The sequence below is a fragment of the Phocoena phocoena genome, chromosome 1 (genome assembly GCF_963924675.1).
Source record: "Phocoena phocoena chromosome 1, mPhoPho1.1, whole genome shotgun sequence".
NCBI lineage: Eukaryota > Metazoa > Chordata > Mammalia > Artiodactyla > Phocoenidae > Phocoena > Phocoena phocoena.
Genome location: NC_089219.1, coordinates 80410122 through 80427648, shown reverse-complemented (window position 1 = coordinate 80427648; position 17527 = coordinate 80410122). Strand labels below are relative to the sequence as shown.

General features: G+C 35.5%; 1 protein-coding gene across 1 annotated transcript in view; it reads left to right on the top strand.

Annotated features, from left to right (window-relative positions):
• The first annotated feature begins 367 nt into the window (after window positions 1–367).
• The window catches only part of ZNF644 (zinc finger protein 644), an 80460-nt gene continuing 63300 nt past the window's right edge, over window positions 368–17527 (top strand). Inside the window, exons 1-2 of the mRNA XM_065886426.1 lie at window positions 368–521; window positions 2775–2835. Coding sequence (XP_065742498.1) covers window positions 2792–2835 — 44 coding nt within the window. The 5' untranslated portion in view covers window positions 368–521; window positions 2775–2791. The remainder of the gene's footprint in view (window positions 522–2774; window positions 2836–17527) is intronic.

Below are 17527 nucleotides of genomic sequence, written 5' to 3'. Positions count from 1 at the left end.
TCCTGTCTCCTTGCAGATGGCTGTTTTCTCATGGCCTTTCCTCTGAGCCTGCATCCCTGGTGTCTCTGTCTCTTCTTATAAGGACACCAGTCATATTGGATTAGGGCCCTACCCTTATGACCCTATTTAACCTTAATTAATTCCTTACAGGCCCTATCTCCAAATACAGTTACATTGGGAGTTAGAGCTTCAACATGGGAATTTAATGGGGGGACACAGTTCAGTCCATAACATCTTTTATGTAGTGCTTCTAATTTATCTCCCAGAAAACCTGCCATCATCATCAATATATTAGTTTCCTAGTCTGCTCTTACAAATTATCAAAAACTACGTTGCTTAAGATAATGGAAACTTAATTCTATCACAGTTCTGGAAGCCAGAAGTCTGAAGTCTATCACTGGGCAGAAATCAAGGTGTCAGCAGTGATGATCTCTCTCCAGACTCTATAGGAGAATCTGTTCCTCGCCTTGTCTCAATTCTGGTAGCTGCTGGCATTCCCGGCTTTCGCTTCAGTCTTTAAGGCCAGTGTTTTCAAATCTCTTTCTGCTCTGTCTTTACCTTCGCTGTGTATAGTCAGAGGTCTCCATGTCCCCTTCTTTATAAGGATACATGTGATTGTATTTAGGGCCCATCCAGATGATCCAGGATAATCTCTCCATCTCAAAATCTTTCACTTAGTCACATCTGTAAAGGCACTTTTTTTTCTTTTGCCATATAAAGTAAAATTTACAGGTTCGAGGGAGTAGGATGTGGATATCTTTTGTAGGACCATTTTTTAACCTATCATACTGAGCAACTCATAGTAGACTTCTGATGTTCCCACTTTGATTTATAGTTTGTAATAGGTCTCAGTATCTAGTTCTGGGTGGGTAAAGGCTGGTGGCAGTGGGTGGCAGAATATTCTCATCTCTTCTAGACATTATGCAAAAAATTCTAGGCCTGTGTTCTCAGTGGGTGGTCCCAGAAGTGTCAGCATCAGCATCACTTTAGGAACTTAGAAATACAAATGATCAGGCTTCAGTCTTAGACCTGCCAAATCAGGAACTCTGAAGGTAGGGCCTAGCCATCTCTGCATAACAAGCCCTCTGGGTCATTCCAGTGCACCCTGAAGTTTGAGAAACACTTTTCTAGATTATTGACATTATCAGTATTAAAACCATATTCCCTATCCTCTCCAAAGTTTTTCTGCTTAATGCTAATACTTAAATTAGTCTAGGATTTATTGTCCACAAACTTTGTTTTCTGTAGAGATACAAACATTTAGTACCAAATCTTGGTACTGATAATCAGTGAAATTAATTCATTTACTCAATAGAAGTTTGCACTGGGCTAATTTTTGTCAGTTGTATCTTATTTAGATGTAGTCATTTTATAAAGTAATGTTACTGGGATCCAGAAGTGATATGAATTTTTTCTCTAGTCCTTGAAAATGGGGATAAACTCATTAGCCTGAATTTTACTTTATCTTCTGTATCCCTGTGTACATTTGGGGATACAATACAAAATTTGTAATCTTTCATTCTGCCTACATTGTTAGGCTTTTATTATGTGCTATCCAGTGAAAGTGCTGAAGTGAGATAAATGAATTCTTTTCTTCAGTGTGTCCACATTGTAGCTCAGAAAACACACAGGTAAACAGAATTGATATAGAGCTATCACTAGTTGCTATCACAATTGAGAAACACAGCTTTACATAGTTGAAGAAGTTAAAGAAGGATCTGCCAGGGTGACTGAGCTAAATATCAAAAAACTAGTAGAAAGGTGTTAGCAAGGTTAAGGAGAGAGAGAAAGTAGGTATAGTTCACCATGTGAAAAGGCAGGAAAGCTGAGAGAGCATATGGGCTCTTCTGGGAGTTGAAGGGGTTTAGTATAGTAGAAACGTGGAGTGAAGGGGAGAGTGAAGATTGGGGATAAATAGATGAGGCTTAGGTCATTGATGAGTACTGTTGAAGGCCTTGAGGCATAGATGTGATGTCTTCAGGGTAGCCATTGCAAAATGATTACTTACATAGTTTTGGGAAGGATGAATTTGAGAGGATAGTGAGTCTAGAAATAGAACAGTTACAGTAATCTAGGTGAGAATAGTAGTAGATATGGTGGTGCCATTTTTTGAGAATAAAAATTCAGAAGAGTAACAACCTGGTTTTAGGAATGGGGAAAAGGTGATGTGTAGAGTTCCAGGTAAGGTATATTGAGTTTCATCATTTGTGAAGTGTGATAAAATTAGGGGTGGGTAGATTTTTGACCAGTAAATTTTCAGTGGAGTGTTGGGGTGGAGGTCACCTTATACTAGATTGAAGGCTAAATTGAGGAAGCAGGAGAATATCAATATACACCATTCTCTAGAATAATCTTTCCTGGCATTTAGTAAGTGTTTAATCAGTGTTAGCCATTATTATGGCTATTAGCATACACTTTTATGCCATCTCATTTTTTTTTTTCTTCAACTTTTTGGTGTATTTTTTGGTATGTATGTAATAATATTAGATAAACATTGATATAGTGAGAAGTGTGTGTTTTATTAACAAGTAATAATTTTAATTATGCTATTGCCATACTATTAATACTAATGAAAACAAGAGAACTAAAAAGTTTGTTTCTCATTTGAATAGATGATTGTTCCTCAAAAAATGGTACTTAGCAATAGTTTCCTGAAGATTACTGTAATAATTCAATTTATAGTTTTTAATTTAAAAGAATAGTGTATCATAGATGTATTTATTCATACCCGAAGGAAAAAAACTAAATGATTGCCTTTACATGTATTCTTTCAGGTTTGATTTAATTTCTAATGAGATTGTTCTTGCAACGAGATGTTAATAAGACAAAATCAAGGTAAGTAGAAGACAACTTTGTTAAATATTACATATCAAAGTAGGAATAATACAAAAAATTTATGTTTAAAAAGCGTGCCTCCAAATCCAAAATCAATGAGTTTTTAAATTAAATTTTGAAATACAAAGAACCAACTTTTTGATGCACTTGGTCCAGTTGATTTGATGGAAGTGAAAATACAGCTGTCAAATTGTGAAACTAAAGTATGCAGTTTCCAGTGACTACTAAACATGTTCAGAAATCAAGTTGATGTTTGGTTTAGCCACTCGGAAACCAGTTCAGTAAGAGATTTGCTAGGTTGCTTCAGTGTTCCCTTCTTAGTGGGTTATAGTACTTGAGTAGTCTTTGCTTTTGTAAGTTTTACTTTCTTATTTCCATTAACAAAGAAAGCACTTCTACAGTTGTTTAAATTTGCCAAATTATGACTTCTTTATGTTAATATAATGTTCAGAGTTATAAATGATTGTTTTAATATTTTTTGTATCTCTACTGAATGACTTTTCTAATTTAGCATTCTGATTTATTTTCATTTTCTAAGACTGTTGACTTCAGAAAATTGAATTGTGATCATGTACTTTTGGTCTGATATGTGAAAGATTGCTTTTTTAATAATATAAGTTTTTGAAATGTTAAAAAGGTGCATTTACTATCTGTTGGTAAGTGAACATGGCTTCAGGATATAAACAGATTAAAAAAGAATACTTTGATTACATTGCAGTTAAGTTGGGTCTTTCTAAATCTAACTAGATGTTTCAGCTGTCAAGAACTTGCTGATCTCAATGGTTAAAAAAAAAAAAAAAAAGCCTAGGATGAGAAGTGCTGTAGTTAAATAATGTGCAGTTAAATAGTGTATTCTCAATCAGTGGTTTAGGCATAATCTGAAGGAAAGTTTCCATTTTATTGGTATTATGTAGTAATAATAGTAGTGGTAGTTTGGAGAATACTTACTGTATTAAGTGCTTCTCACGCCTTATTAATCTTTATGGTACCTCCTATAAGGCAGGTACTGCTGTCTAGAAAATTTTTATGTTTTGGTTAATAGTGAGCTATTTCTTTTTCTTTAGAAACTTTATTTTCACAGCATTTATTATAAGGAACACTTGCCTGTATATCTTTCTGAAGGGGAGAAGAAGCTAGATTTTTGTACTTAAAGTCTTCTAGTGATTTTTGTTTGCTAGTTGAATATGGTGTCTATTAGAATGTTTGTTCTGATTTCTTACAAGTTAGATATTGCTCATGAGGTGACACTGGTTTAACTTATTCTGATTTTATTCCAGCACAATTATATATCACTTTTCTTTTTTGGTTAAGGTATAATTTACATTTTTATTAAGTTATGTATGGTAAAATGTACAAAATTTAAAGTATAGAGCTGAATGAGTTTTTATGTATATGTTCACACGTATAACCGCCATGTAATTTAAGATGTAGAACACTGTCATTGTCCCAGAAAGTTCCTCGTGCTCTTTCTTTCCAACCCAATAGGCTTTCCCCCAAGGTAAGCATCTTTCTGAATTCTGTCAGGATAGCTTAGTTTTACCTGTTCTTGAACTTTATGTACATAGAGTTATATAATATGTACTCTTTTGTATCTGGCTTTTTTCATTCAACATAATGTTTCTGAGTTTCCTCCATGTTGTTATGAGTACCAGTAGTTTATTATTTTTTATTGCTGAGTAATATTCCATTGTATGAACATAATACAAATTTTTATGTATTTTCTCTATAATTTTGTTTATTGTATTCTCCATGACTCTGACCTCACTTGCCAACTTTCTACACTGCTTTCCTTCGTCTAGTTGTCTTCTTCATTGTCCCCCATCACCTGCACAATAAAATGTAAACTCATAACATGGTATATAATGATCTCACTGCAGCTATTCCAGAATGCCTAGAATTATCTGAATAAACCAAATATGATGTTCATAGTGTTAGTTTTAGTTCTGTGTATATGTTGTCACTCTTTCCTACCCCCTTGCCTCCCCAACTGCTAATATATTTTCTCCTGGTTGTCACCTAATCTCCTGAAATAGTCTACCTCAAGCATCATCTTGTCCTTTGAGCCAGACCTGGCCATACTGCAGTAGTCTGTTTTCCTTACTAGACTGTGAGCTCTTTGAAGGTAGATACCATCCATGTCTTATTTATCTTAGTAGCACAGTGCCAGAGTACTGTGTATACTTAGTGATTTGTTAAACATAGAACAGCCAACAGAATTCTCTCTCTAACACTAGGGGTTCAGAGTACTGGCTGGAATGGGATGAGAGCGTTGGCACTTCAGTTGCTGTTGGACTATAGGAAGGAGCCAGTGAAGGCAATCCAAAAGTAACATTATAGGCATTTTGGAAAGAGAAATAAAATATCCTCCTAGTCTTCTTTCAGTCCGGTTGGAATAAAATGGCTAATAATGTTCTTAGTCCAGACCTTAAGGAAGATTGAGTGTCGTTGATGTTGATTACTCTTTCCAAATAAAGGCATTAATCCATGCTATGGAAATTGGAGTATTTGCTACTAGAAGTATTCTCTTTGTGAGTTCCTACTAGTTATTTCTTTCATTTAAAGATTTTAAAAGATGTGTTAGACTAATACAAGTAGAAGATTAAGAAGACTGGTCACATCTTTAAGAAGTGAAGAAAACTTTTCCTCATTTTCCTGGGGGTAAAAAACTGTTGGAGTGGAAGAAAAAATTGAATCGTAGTCTGGAATGGTAACATTTTTGATTCCTATAGCTTAGGAAGCTTGCTGTTTGCTGAGAAGTATTTTTAAAGATTATGTTTTATCATTATAGATCTGTAATTTATATAAACAATATGCTTTCTTAAGAAATGAAACTTTAAAAAAATTTTAAAGCATTTTGCGCTAGTTTTCTTCTTTGAGGTTTGGAATTGGGCTAGTTGGGTTGGCTATCATAGTCACCTGGGTGGTTTTTATGCCTGAAGCTTTATTGCCTTCTAGCAAGTCCAAAGCAAGGAGAGGTTCTTCCCCACTGGGATCAATTTGTTGCTTTCCCTCTCTGCAGCTTCTACCATAAAGCTTGAACACAGAGTTGGGCATTGACCCCATCTCATGCTGTTCCTTCTGTCTCCCTGCAAGGATTTTTCTTAGACACAGATTCTTATCAAATGTAGAACCTTGGTTATTTCTTTTATCTCATCCTGGATGTAAAGTGTGTTTAGTTCTCTTTTTGATAAAATATGAGTATTGAGAGAAGTTTACCCTTGAGATTGCTTGATTTATGTGTCTCTAAGAGATTTTAGATTAGTTTTTCTTCTCAGAGGATGACAGGTATACCTCGGTTTCAGACACTTCCTCTTCATTTTGTACTTCAATATTTAACAGTCAGATGCTGCTAAGCTTTTTTATTTTGCAGAATTCCTGAATCCAGGGATTTAAAGTTCTTTATGAATGTCTTATATTAGTTTAATTTCATTAATTTCAAAATTAACCTTTCCGTGCTTCCATTCTTTAGTAGTACTGTAGATGTGCTTCCCTTTGTTGTACTGTGAAAAAGAAAACTTTTTAATTAATGAAATTGTTTGTTTCTAATTCTAGATAAGATTGCACAATGTACATTCAGCCTTTTCCAAATATATTGCCAAGTAACATTTAGTATTTTCAAAGCTTTATCTTTTTATATAAAAGCCACATATGCTCATATGTATAAGCAGACAGTACAGAAATATTTAAAATAAGAAGTAAAACTCTCCTCTCGCTCAGCCCTGTACTCCCCATAAGTTGTCCAAAATGGCTGGTATGTATTCTGCCTTGTTTTGTCACTGTTTTCCAATATGTCTTGGACATTTTTTTCCATATATGCATTACATGTAATATAACTGTTTCCTCCTTAATAAACACTTGGGTAAATCTCAGGGTTTTTTTTGCTGCTAGAGCAGTGCTGCAGTAAATATTCTGTGATTGTGTGAGAATGTCTATAGGATAACTTGTAGCAATGGATTACTGGGTCAATGGGTGTGTACACTTTAATTTCTGATAGATATACTGCAAATGAGATTGTACCACTTAATATTCTATTAGCAGTTTTTGAGAATATTTGTTTTCCCAGACCCTGATAAATATTAACCAGTGTTTTAATCTTTGCTAGTCTGATCATTGAAAAGTGGTATTTATTTGACTGTGCATTTCTTTGTGAGATTCTCAAAGGCTTGAAATATCACCTTCATCATAGCTTAATCCATTGAGAACATATAATTTGCAAGAGATTTTTTTTATTGTTAAATCCATCAATTAACATACCTTCATGTTTTATGTACTGCCTTCAGTTACTTAATATTGAATAACCAGATTGTTTGTCTTCTTTGTTCCCTTCATAAAGCTATTTATTTAGGATAACTATTTTCTTATGATGAATTTCTTTATAGTTTGCTACAAACTAATGTTAGCGTAGTCTGTAGAAAGAAAATAAAAGCCATTACTAAGTATTAGGTAAATTAAGTCTAGATTAATAGCATGCTGCCAAAATCTGTTGTCTCTTGGAACTCAAGCTTTTGAAAACTTTCCTTGTTTGTCATCATTTTTTTGCTGCCTTCAGCAGTAAAAAAAAAAAAAAGTGGCAAACGTCATTCAAATATGTAAACAGTAAACCATAAAACTGTCCTGTCAGACCAAACAATTTTGGAATTGCTGTAGTTTAGTCTTCTATAGTAGGTCTAAACTGTAAATAAAGGTGCTAAATAAAACAAGGCATTCAGTAAGCCTTTATTGAAACCTAACGTTCTAGGCACTATGCTATATGTTAAGTATGCATTGGTAATTAGAATCTCAGTTCTGTATAATTAATTATGTCATGAACAGAATACTGACTGGTATGTATAGGGGAGTATAGTGGGACAAAGGAGGGAATTTTGAAGGAAGATAATGAGAAAGGCTTTATAGAAAAGGTGATATTTGAATTGTACCCTGAAGGAAAGAATAGAATTTTGATTGTAGGATGACCTTGGGAAAATATGGACAGAGAGGGTATAAACTGAAGCTCTTATTTTAGTTTCCAGAAGTTATTTTGTAAAACAGTTTCATTTAACTGGATGTCCATATTGTCAGAGTTACTGATATTTTCTTAAGTGTACTCAAGTTTACAATTTACTACAGCCTAGGAATTCATTGCTTGAACTACTTCCTTGTTTGGCATTTTCAAACTTTTTTTTACCAAGTCTGATTTTGAACCCACCAAGAAATAAATTATACTGTAAAAGGCTCCATACTGATCATTAATTTAAATATTATAATATTACATTTAAGGGTATGAGGTTCATAATAAGAAAAGAAAAACAACTGGCTTGAGGTCAGGTAGATAGTTGCAAAGATGGAATTAGAACCTGTCTTCTGACCTCTGATCTACTGTTCTTTTGAGATGACCATTAAAGCAGACATTTGAAACCTTTTAGAGTCTTCTAGCTAGGCTGAGGACTGTGGGCCTGTCACGCTATGGTAAATATCTGTTTAATGTTTTGTTGATTCATTCAGTGTTTTATGCACTGGTTGCTATAGTTAAATTGGTTGTAGCTCATACTTGATACTAGTTACTAGTCTGAGGAGGAAAGATGACTAAATATGTAATTACAATCAAATGTGATAGTCTGTGTCCTAGATTACAAAGACCATGTCTGTTTTATTTATTGATATATAAGCACTTAGGACAGTATGTTTATTAAATGATAAAGATTTATTGAATGACTAAATGGAAATATGGAAAGGCCTCCCAGAAGAAATGACACTTAAACTAAAACTTGGAGGAACTTTTGGTGATTTGTCTAGATAAAAAGTTGGGGAAAGACTGTTGTTAGTAGAGGAAGTGGCACGTGGAAAGGATGAGAGGTAAGAGAAAGGGAAGATTGGTGGAACTGAAAGAAATATGGTATGTCTTGAGTGTAGTGTTCTACATGCAGTAAGGCTGAGAGGAGTGGCTAGTGTCAAGAGATAAGACAGAGTAAGGCTTGAGCTATTTTATTGAGGGTCTTATAAGTCACTTTAAGGAAGTTGGATTAACAGAGTAATGAGACGCCATTCAAGGAGTTTAAGTGTGAGGACGTGATGTGATCAGATCAGGGTTTTAGAAATGTGGAGAATTAAAATGGAGAACAAATTAGTGGAGAAGCTAGATTGGAATCAGGTTGACCCATTTGTAGGGGGAGGCTGCTGGCCTGACTTTAGAGTGGTTGTAATGGAAAAGCTGTAGTTGGATTTGAGAGAGATTTAGACAAGAAAATAGATCAGCTTTGGTGATGAATTGTAAAGGAATTGGTGGTAGGAGAGTAAGGAAGGAGTTGAGGATGATATCCATGTTTCTGGCCTGGCAGTCGTGCGATATTCACAGATAGGAACGGTGGAGAAGCAGCAGGTTTATAGAGAACAAGAGCTAAATTTTAGCTATATTGAGCTTGAAGTAGCTCAAGACATCTGAGTGGAAATGTCAGGTGGCAGTTAGATGCAGGAGACCTGTAACTTAAAGAGATCTGAGAGTCATCAGCATTAAATCTTCATAATATCTCACAAATTTATTTTTTGTTTTGATCTCTCTCTGCAAGATATTACAAAGCATCTTTATATATGAGCTATTCAGTTGACCTAAAGATTGTTGAGAATGAGTTGCTCCATATAAATTTATGAGCTGCTGTTTTTATTAGATTCTAGTCTCTGCTTACTCTTAATTAAACAAGATTTAATACCATTAATGAACAATTAATCATACTATTGATGGCAATAGTCTTACCAAAGATACTTGAGTAGCCTAAGGATATATTAAATGTGTTAAATCTTGGATTTCCATTAATAGTGTCTAATACATATTAGCTAACTATGAGCTCTGATATTTGATAATTTAGATATTTTCCTGCCTGTGTAACAAAGTTTAGGTTAAAATGGTCATGAAGTCTTTTTTTTTTAAATATTTATTTATTTATTTTCTTTCTTTTGGCTGCGTCTGGTCTTAGTTGTGGCACGCAGCAGCTTCGTTGAGGCATGCGGGATCTGTCATCGCAGCGCACATGGGCTCTTTGTTGTGGCGCGCTGGCTTCTCTCTAGTTGTGGTATGTGGGTTTTCTCTCTCTAGTTGTGGTGCGCGGGCTCCAGAGTGCGTGGGCTCTGTAGTTTGTGGCACGCAGGCTCTCTCATTGAGGCACGCGAGCTCAGTAGTTGTGGTGTGCGGGCTTAGTTGCCCCGCGGCATGTGGGATCTTAGTTCCCCCACCAGGGATCAAACCCGTGTTCCCTGCATTGGTAGGCGGATTCTTTACCAGTGGACCACCAGGGAAGGTCCTGGTCATGAAGTCTTTAGGTTAATTGTGATTCAGCAAATCATTAGGAAAAAAGGTATATGTGACAGTAGGACTTCGCTTACTTTGTTCACCATTGTATATCACCATCTAGAGCTGTTCTTGGCACAGAGGAACTCAATAAACATTTGTTGAATAATCAGTCAATGTTTACATATAACGTTTAATATCTAATCAAATTTTATTTTTAGTCAAATGACAGGCGTGGCAGACAAGTTAGTTCTTCCAACTTAAAAGATTATTCTTTTACTTGAGTAATATTTCCCCCTTTAAATTACCCTGTAACCATTCATATTTATACTGCCTTCCTTCCATTCCAACAAACATATTTCACTTTCTAATCAGAAATATTTTTTTAATAAATTTATTTATTTATTTTTGGCTGTGTTGGGTCTTCGTTGCCGTGCATGGGCTTTCTCTAGTTGTGGCGAGCAGGGGCCACTCTTCGTTGCAGTACACGGACTTCTCACTGCGGTGGCTTCTCTTGTTGTGGAGCATGGGCTCTAGGCGCGCAGGCTTCAGTAGTTGTGATGCCCAGGCTCAGTAGTTGTGGCTTGCGGGTTCTAGAGTGCAGGCTCAGTAACTGTGGCGTACGGGCTTTAGTTGCTCCACGGCATGTGGGTGGGATCTTCCCGGACCAGGGCTTGAACCCATGTCCCTTCCATTGGCAGGTGGATTCTTAACCACTGCGCCACCAGGGAAGCCCTAATCAGAAATATTTTTAATGACATTATTGAAACATGTCTTCTACTAAAATCACAATCAGTTTGGATACTTTCATTTGTGTATTCTAACATCACCATATTTAAACTGAATTAGTCACCTTTACTCTCAAAACCTGTTCCTGCTAGCGCCCCATTCTCTTGTCATTGAGACCAAAATCCCTCTGAATATTTACATTGCTTACTTTCTGTCTTAAAGATTTGGTCAGTTACTAGGTCTTTTTGCTTTTACCTTGTCAGTGTAATGTGTATCTTTCCATTCCCATTGCTGTTTTGTTTATCCTCTCTGTTGTATTCATCTGAGAATGATATGTCTTTGCTCACTTCATTTTATTTCTGTAAGATCATTTGATTCAGTGTTTTAGGAAGTTACCCTAATTACATTATTTGCTCAAAAAAAAAATTTAACAACTCCTTAAGGATAAATGTTAATTTTTATTTATTTATGTTTTTTGGCGGTACGCGGGCCCCTAACTGCTGTGGCCTCTTGTGTTGGGGAGCACAGGCTCCGGATGCGCAGGCTTAGTGGCCATGGCTCACGGGCCCAGCCGCTCCGCAGCATGCGGGATCTTCCTGGACCGGGGCACGAACCCGCGTCCCCTGCATCGGCAGGCGGACTCTGAACCACTGAGCCACCAGGGAAGCCCCAAATTTTAATTTTTAGATCTTACATTCAAGAGCTTTCAAATTCATGTTCCAGTCAACTTTAATGTTTCATCTCCTACTATTTTTTTAAATAAATATTTTGCTGTAGCCTAATTGATTATCATTGTTCTTGGAAAATCCTGACACTTTCACAGTTACTCACATCACCACTCTCATCCTCAGTTCATCTGTACCCTTGAAATTTAACTCATCCAAGAAAGTTCACCTTAAATCTTGGCTCTGTCTTGAGGACAAAGTCCCTAGGAAGTTACTTTCTCTGTGTATCTGTGATGATTGTAAACTGAACAACCTATTGATTCAATGAGTTAAAAGCATGACAAGATAATAAATAAGATACTAAATAATAACATCTCCTACAGTACCCTTAGCAGATGATAGGTTCTTATATTTTTTGACTGACTGATTAAAACTTAAACTATGATAACCTTAGATTTATTTCATAAACAAAAGTTTATATAGTGTTTACTGTCTCCACAGTTGACAAACAAGCAGATTTTTAAAATCTGATTGATTAAAACCAAAACCATGATAAGCCCAGATTTCTTTTATTTAACATTATATAGTGCTTACTATATGCCAAGGCATTGTTATAAGTGCTTTATAAAATATCAACTCAATCCTCAGTTTTCAGGTAAAGAAACTGGGATACAATGAGTTTAATTGACTTAGCAGTGGAAGGGCTGAGAATTGAATCAGGTAGTCTAGCTTCAGGGTTTGTGCTCTTAAAGGCTTTTTATACTGCCTCTCATAAGAGCTGTGGAATAATTTTGCTATGAAGAAAAGAAACCATGTGTAAAAAGGTGTAATCAAATATGTAGTCTTATCTCATTTAGACTCACTCATTTCTCCTTCACCCTCAGGAGAAGGTATTATTTTGGAGCAATAATACAGTATTGTTGCCCAACTACTCTCATTGGTAATTTTATTTATTTTTCTCATTGATAATTTTAAAAACATTAATGTTGATACACTTTCACACTTAGAAAAGTTACTAGATAGTATAAAGTGCTCCTCTGTACTCATACCCAGATTCACCAGTTAACATTTTGCGACATTTGCTTTATTTGTGTTTTCTTTATCTGTATCTATACACGTATTTATTTGTTGTCAGTTTTCTCCTGAGCTATTTGAGACGAATTTGCAGACATCATGTCCACTTATCTGTGAATACTTCAGTATCTATTTCCTAAAAATAAGGACTCTGTCAGGAAATGTACCATTGGTGCAGTATTATTGTCCTATCTAATCCATAGCTCATGTTAAAACCTTACCAGTTGTTTCAGTAATGTCCTTTATATCATCTTTTATTTCTCTTTAATGATCTTGGCATTTTTGAAGAGGGCAGTTTAATTTTGATGTAACTGTAGCTTCACATGCAGTTAAAAGAAATAATACAGAGATCCCTGTACCCTTTACCTAATGGTAACATCTTGCAAAAACCGCAATACAATATCATACCCAGGATACTGACTTTGATATAGTCAAGTTATGGAACACTTCCCTCACAAGAACCCCGAGGGATGCCTTTTTATAGCCAGCTTGCTTCCCTTCCCCTGGTCCCCTAATCCCTTGTAACTAGTAATCTGTTTGCCATTTTTATAATTTTGTCATCCCAAGAATGTTGTACAAATGGAATCATACAGTATATAATCTTTTGGTATTGGCTTTTTTCAATCGGCACAATTCCCTCAAGATTCATACAAGCTACTGTGTACATCAATTCATTCATTCCTTTTTATTCTGAGTAGTATTCCACAGTGTCAGTGTACCACAGTTTATTCACCTATTGAAGGATGTCTGGGTCAATTCCAGGTTGGGGATATTATGAATAAATCTAATATGAACATTTGTGTATAGGTTTGTATGTAAACATCAGTTTTCATTTCTGTAGAATAAATGCCCAAGAGTGCGATTGCTGGGTTGCATGCTAGTTGCATGTTTAGTTTTATCAGAAATGGCCAAATTGTTTTCCAGCAGTGTATAAATGATCCAGTTTCTCCACATCTTTGCCAACATTAAGTGGTAGATGTCACTTTTTTTTTTTAGCCATTTTGAAAGGTGCGTAGTGATATCTCAGTGTGCTTTTTTTTTTTTAATTTATTTTTAAATTTATTTTATTATTTATTTTTTACGGTATGCGGGCCTCTCACTGTTGTGGCCTCTCCCGTTGCAGAGCACAGGCTCCGGACGCTCAGGCTCAGCGGCCATGGCTCACGGGCCCAGCCACTCCGCGGCATGTGGGATCTTTCCGGACTGGGGCACGAACCTGTGTCCCCTGCATCAGCAGGAGGACTCTCAACCACTGCGCCACCAGGGAAGCCCTCAGTGTGCTTTTAATTTGCATTTCCCTAATGGCTAATGATGCTCAACATCTTTTCCTGTGCTCATTTGCATTTTTATATTCTCTTAGGCAAAATATCCGTTCATGTCTTTCACCCATTTTCTTATTGGGTTCTTTTGTTTTTTTTGTATTGAGTCTTGAGAGTTATATACTCTACCCACTAGTCCTTTGTCAGATACGGGGCTTGTAAATGCTTTCTCCTGTTCTGCAGCTTGTGTTATCTTCTTAACGGTCCTTTGCAGAGTAGAAGTTTTAAATTTTGAGAGGCCCATCAATTTTTTCTTTTTGAATTGTGCATTTGGTGTCAAGTCTAAGAACTCTTTACCCTAGATCCTGAAGATGTTTTTTGTTTTGTTTTGTTTTCTAAAAGTTTTATAGACTTGCATTTTACATCCAAGTTCATAGTGATCCATTCTAAATTAATTTTTTACAAGTTGTAAGACTTAATTCAAGGTTTTTTTTCTTTGCCTATGAGCATCTAATTGCTCTAGGACCATTTTGTTGCAAAGGCTACCTTTCCTCTGTTGACCTGTTTTTGGATCTTTGTCGAAAATCAGTTGGGCATAATGGTGTGGATCTATTTCTGGGTTCTCAGTTCTGTTCCTTTGATCTATATGTCTATCCAATAGCATGCTGTTTTGACTACTGTAGCTGTATAGTAGGCCTTAATTTAGGGTAGAATGATTCATCCCACTTTATTCTTACAGATTGTTTTAGCTATTCTAAGGCCTGTATCTTTTCATATAAAGTTTAAAATAAGCTTACATGTATCTACCAAAATCTTTCCTGGGATTTGATAGGATTTGCATTAAACCTATAGATTGATTTGGGAAGAATGAAATTGAAATCTTTACTATATTGAGTCTTCAATCTATCTTCCATTTATTTAGGTTGATTTTTTTCATCAGCATTTGTAATTTCAACATACAGATATTTTACATGTTTTGTTTTGTACCTGAGTGTTTCATTTTATTTGGATTGATTGTTAGTGGTGTTGTGATTTTAATTTCAGATTCTGTATGTTCATTGTTAGTATATAGAAATGCAATTGCTTTTTTTCCTTTGAGGGAAAATTCACCTAAAATACATTATTAATTTTAAAGTATAAAATTCAGTGACCTTTTAGTGAATTTGCAATATTGTGCAACCATGACCTCTAACTAGTTCCAAGATACTTTGACACTCCCAAGGAGGAGATCCTGTACCCATTAAGCAGTCACTATTCATTCCTCCCTACTCCCAGCCCCTGGCAACCATGAATCTGCTTTCTATCTCTGTGACTTTCCCTATTCTATATATTTCATGTAAATAAGATCATACGGTATGTAACCTTTTGTGTCATGTTTATTTCACATAATGTTTTTTAGGCTCATCCACTTTGTAGCAGATGAGTACTTTATTCCTGTTTATGCCTGAGAAACATTCTATTGTATGACTACGCTAATTTCTTTATCCATTCGTCTGGTCTGTGGATGGGCGTTTGGGTTGCTTACACTTTTAGGCTATTGTAAATAGTGCTGCTGTGCACATTTGTGTACCTTTGTTTGAATATCTTTTTAATTCTTTTCTATATATACGTAGAAGTGGAATTAATGGGTCATGTGATAATTCTGTGTTTTAACTTCTTGAGGAACCGCCACACTTTTCCATGGTGACTGCACCATTTTATATTCCCACGAGGAATGTGCAAAGATTCCTATTACTCTGTATCCTTGCTAACACTTATTATTTTTCAATTTTTGAGTTATAGGCATCCTAGTGGGTATGAAGTGGTGTCTTATGGTGGTTTTGGTTTGCATTTCTTAAGTGACTAATGAGGTTGATCATCTTTTCATGTGCTTCTTGACCGTTTATAGATTGTCTTTGGAGAAATGTCTATTTAAGTCCTTTGCCCATTTAAAAAATTGGATTGTTCATCTTTTTGTTGTTGAGTTGTAGGGATTCTTTTTATATTCTGGAGACTAGACACTTATCAGAAAAATAATTTGCAAATATTTTCTCCCACTCTGTAGAGTGTCTTTTCATTTCTTAATGTGCTTTGATGCACAAAAGTTTTCAATTTTGATGAAGTCCAATTTATTGTTTTGTTTTTTGTTGCTTTTGTCATATCTAGGAATCCATTGTGAAATCCAAGGTCACGAAGACTTATTCCTATGCTTTCTTCTAATAGTTTTATAATTTTAGCTCTTATATTTAGGTCTTTAATCTATTTTGAATTAATTTTTACATACGGTATGAGGTAGGAGTCCAACTGTATTCCTTTGGATGTGGATATTCAGTTATCCCAGAATCATTTGTTGAAGAGACAAGACTTTTCCCATTCAGTGGTCTTAGTGCCCTTATTGAAAATCAGTTGGCTATTGATGAATGGATTTATTTCTATACTTTCTATTCTATTCCATTGGTATATCCTTATGTCAGTACCACATCCATTACTGTAGCTATGTAGTAAGATTTGATTTCGGAGATTGAGTCCTCTTTGTTCTTCTTTTTTAAGATTGTCGTACTGGCTATTTGGGATCCCTTGCAAATTCATATGAACTTTAGGATCAGCATTTCTTTTTTTTTTTTGCAGTATGCGGGCCTCTCATTGTTGTGGCCTCTCCCGTTGCAGAGCACAGGCTGCGGACGCGCAAGCTCAGCGGCCATGGCTCACAGGCCCAGCCGCTCCGCGGCATGTGGGATCTTCTCGGACCGGGGCACGAACCGTGTCCCCCGCATCGGCAGGCAGACTCTCAACCACTGTGCCACCAGGGAAGCCCCAGGATCAGCATTTCTATTTCTGACAAAAACACTGTTGGAATATTGATGAGGATTGCACTGAATCTGTAGATGGCTTTTAGGTGGTAGTGTTGCCATCTTAACAATATAAAGTCTTCCAGACCATGAACACAGGATACAGGATGTGTTTTCATTTATTTATGTCTTCTTTAATTTCCTTTAACTATGTTTTTTATTTTTTTGTGTATTAATTTGCTTCTTTATTTAAATTTTTCTCAAGTATTTTATTCTTTTTGAAGCTATTGTAAATGGAATTTAAAATTTTCATTTTCAGATTTTTCATTGCAGCTGATTTTTCTATATTCATGTCGTATATTGCAGTTTTTGATGAACTTGTTTATTAGCTCTAATAGGTTTTTTGTAAGTGTGTGTATTATTTAGGGTTTTCTTTATATAAGATCATGTAGGCTGCAAGTAGAGATAGTTTATTTCTTTCCGATCTGGATGCCTTTTATTCCTTTTTCTTTCATGTTTGCCCTAACTACAACCTGTTATACAATGTTGAATAGAAGTGGGAAGAACAGACTTCCTTGTCTTGTTCCTGATCTTAGTGGGAAAGTCTTTTCAGTCTTTCACTATAAAGTGTGATGTTGGCTGTGGGTTTTTCATAGATAGTCTTTATCAGGTTGAGGAACTTCCCTTATATTCATACTTTATTAAGTGTTTTTGTTATGAAAGCGTGTATAATTTTGTCAGATGCTTTTTCTGCTTTTATTGAGATGCTCTATTGGTTTTTGTTTTTCAATTTGTTAATGCGATATGTTACATTGGTTGATTTTCTTATATTAAACTACCATTGAATTCTGGGATAAATCTCAGATGGTCATGATATATAATCATTTTAGTAGGTTATAGATTTATTTTGCTAGTATTTTGTTTAGGATCTTTGCATCC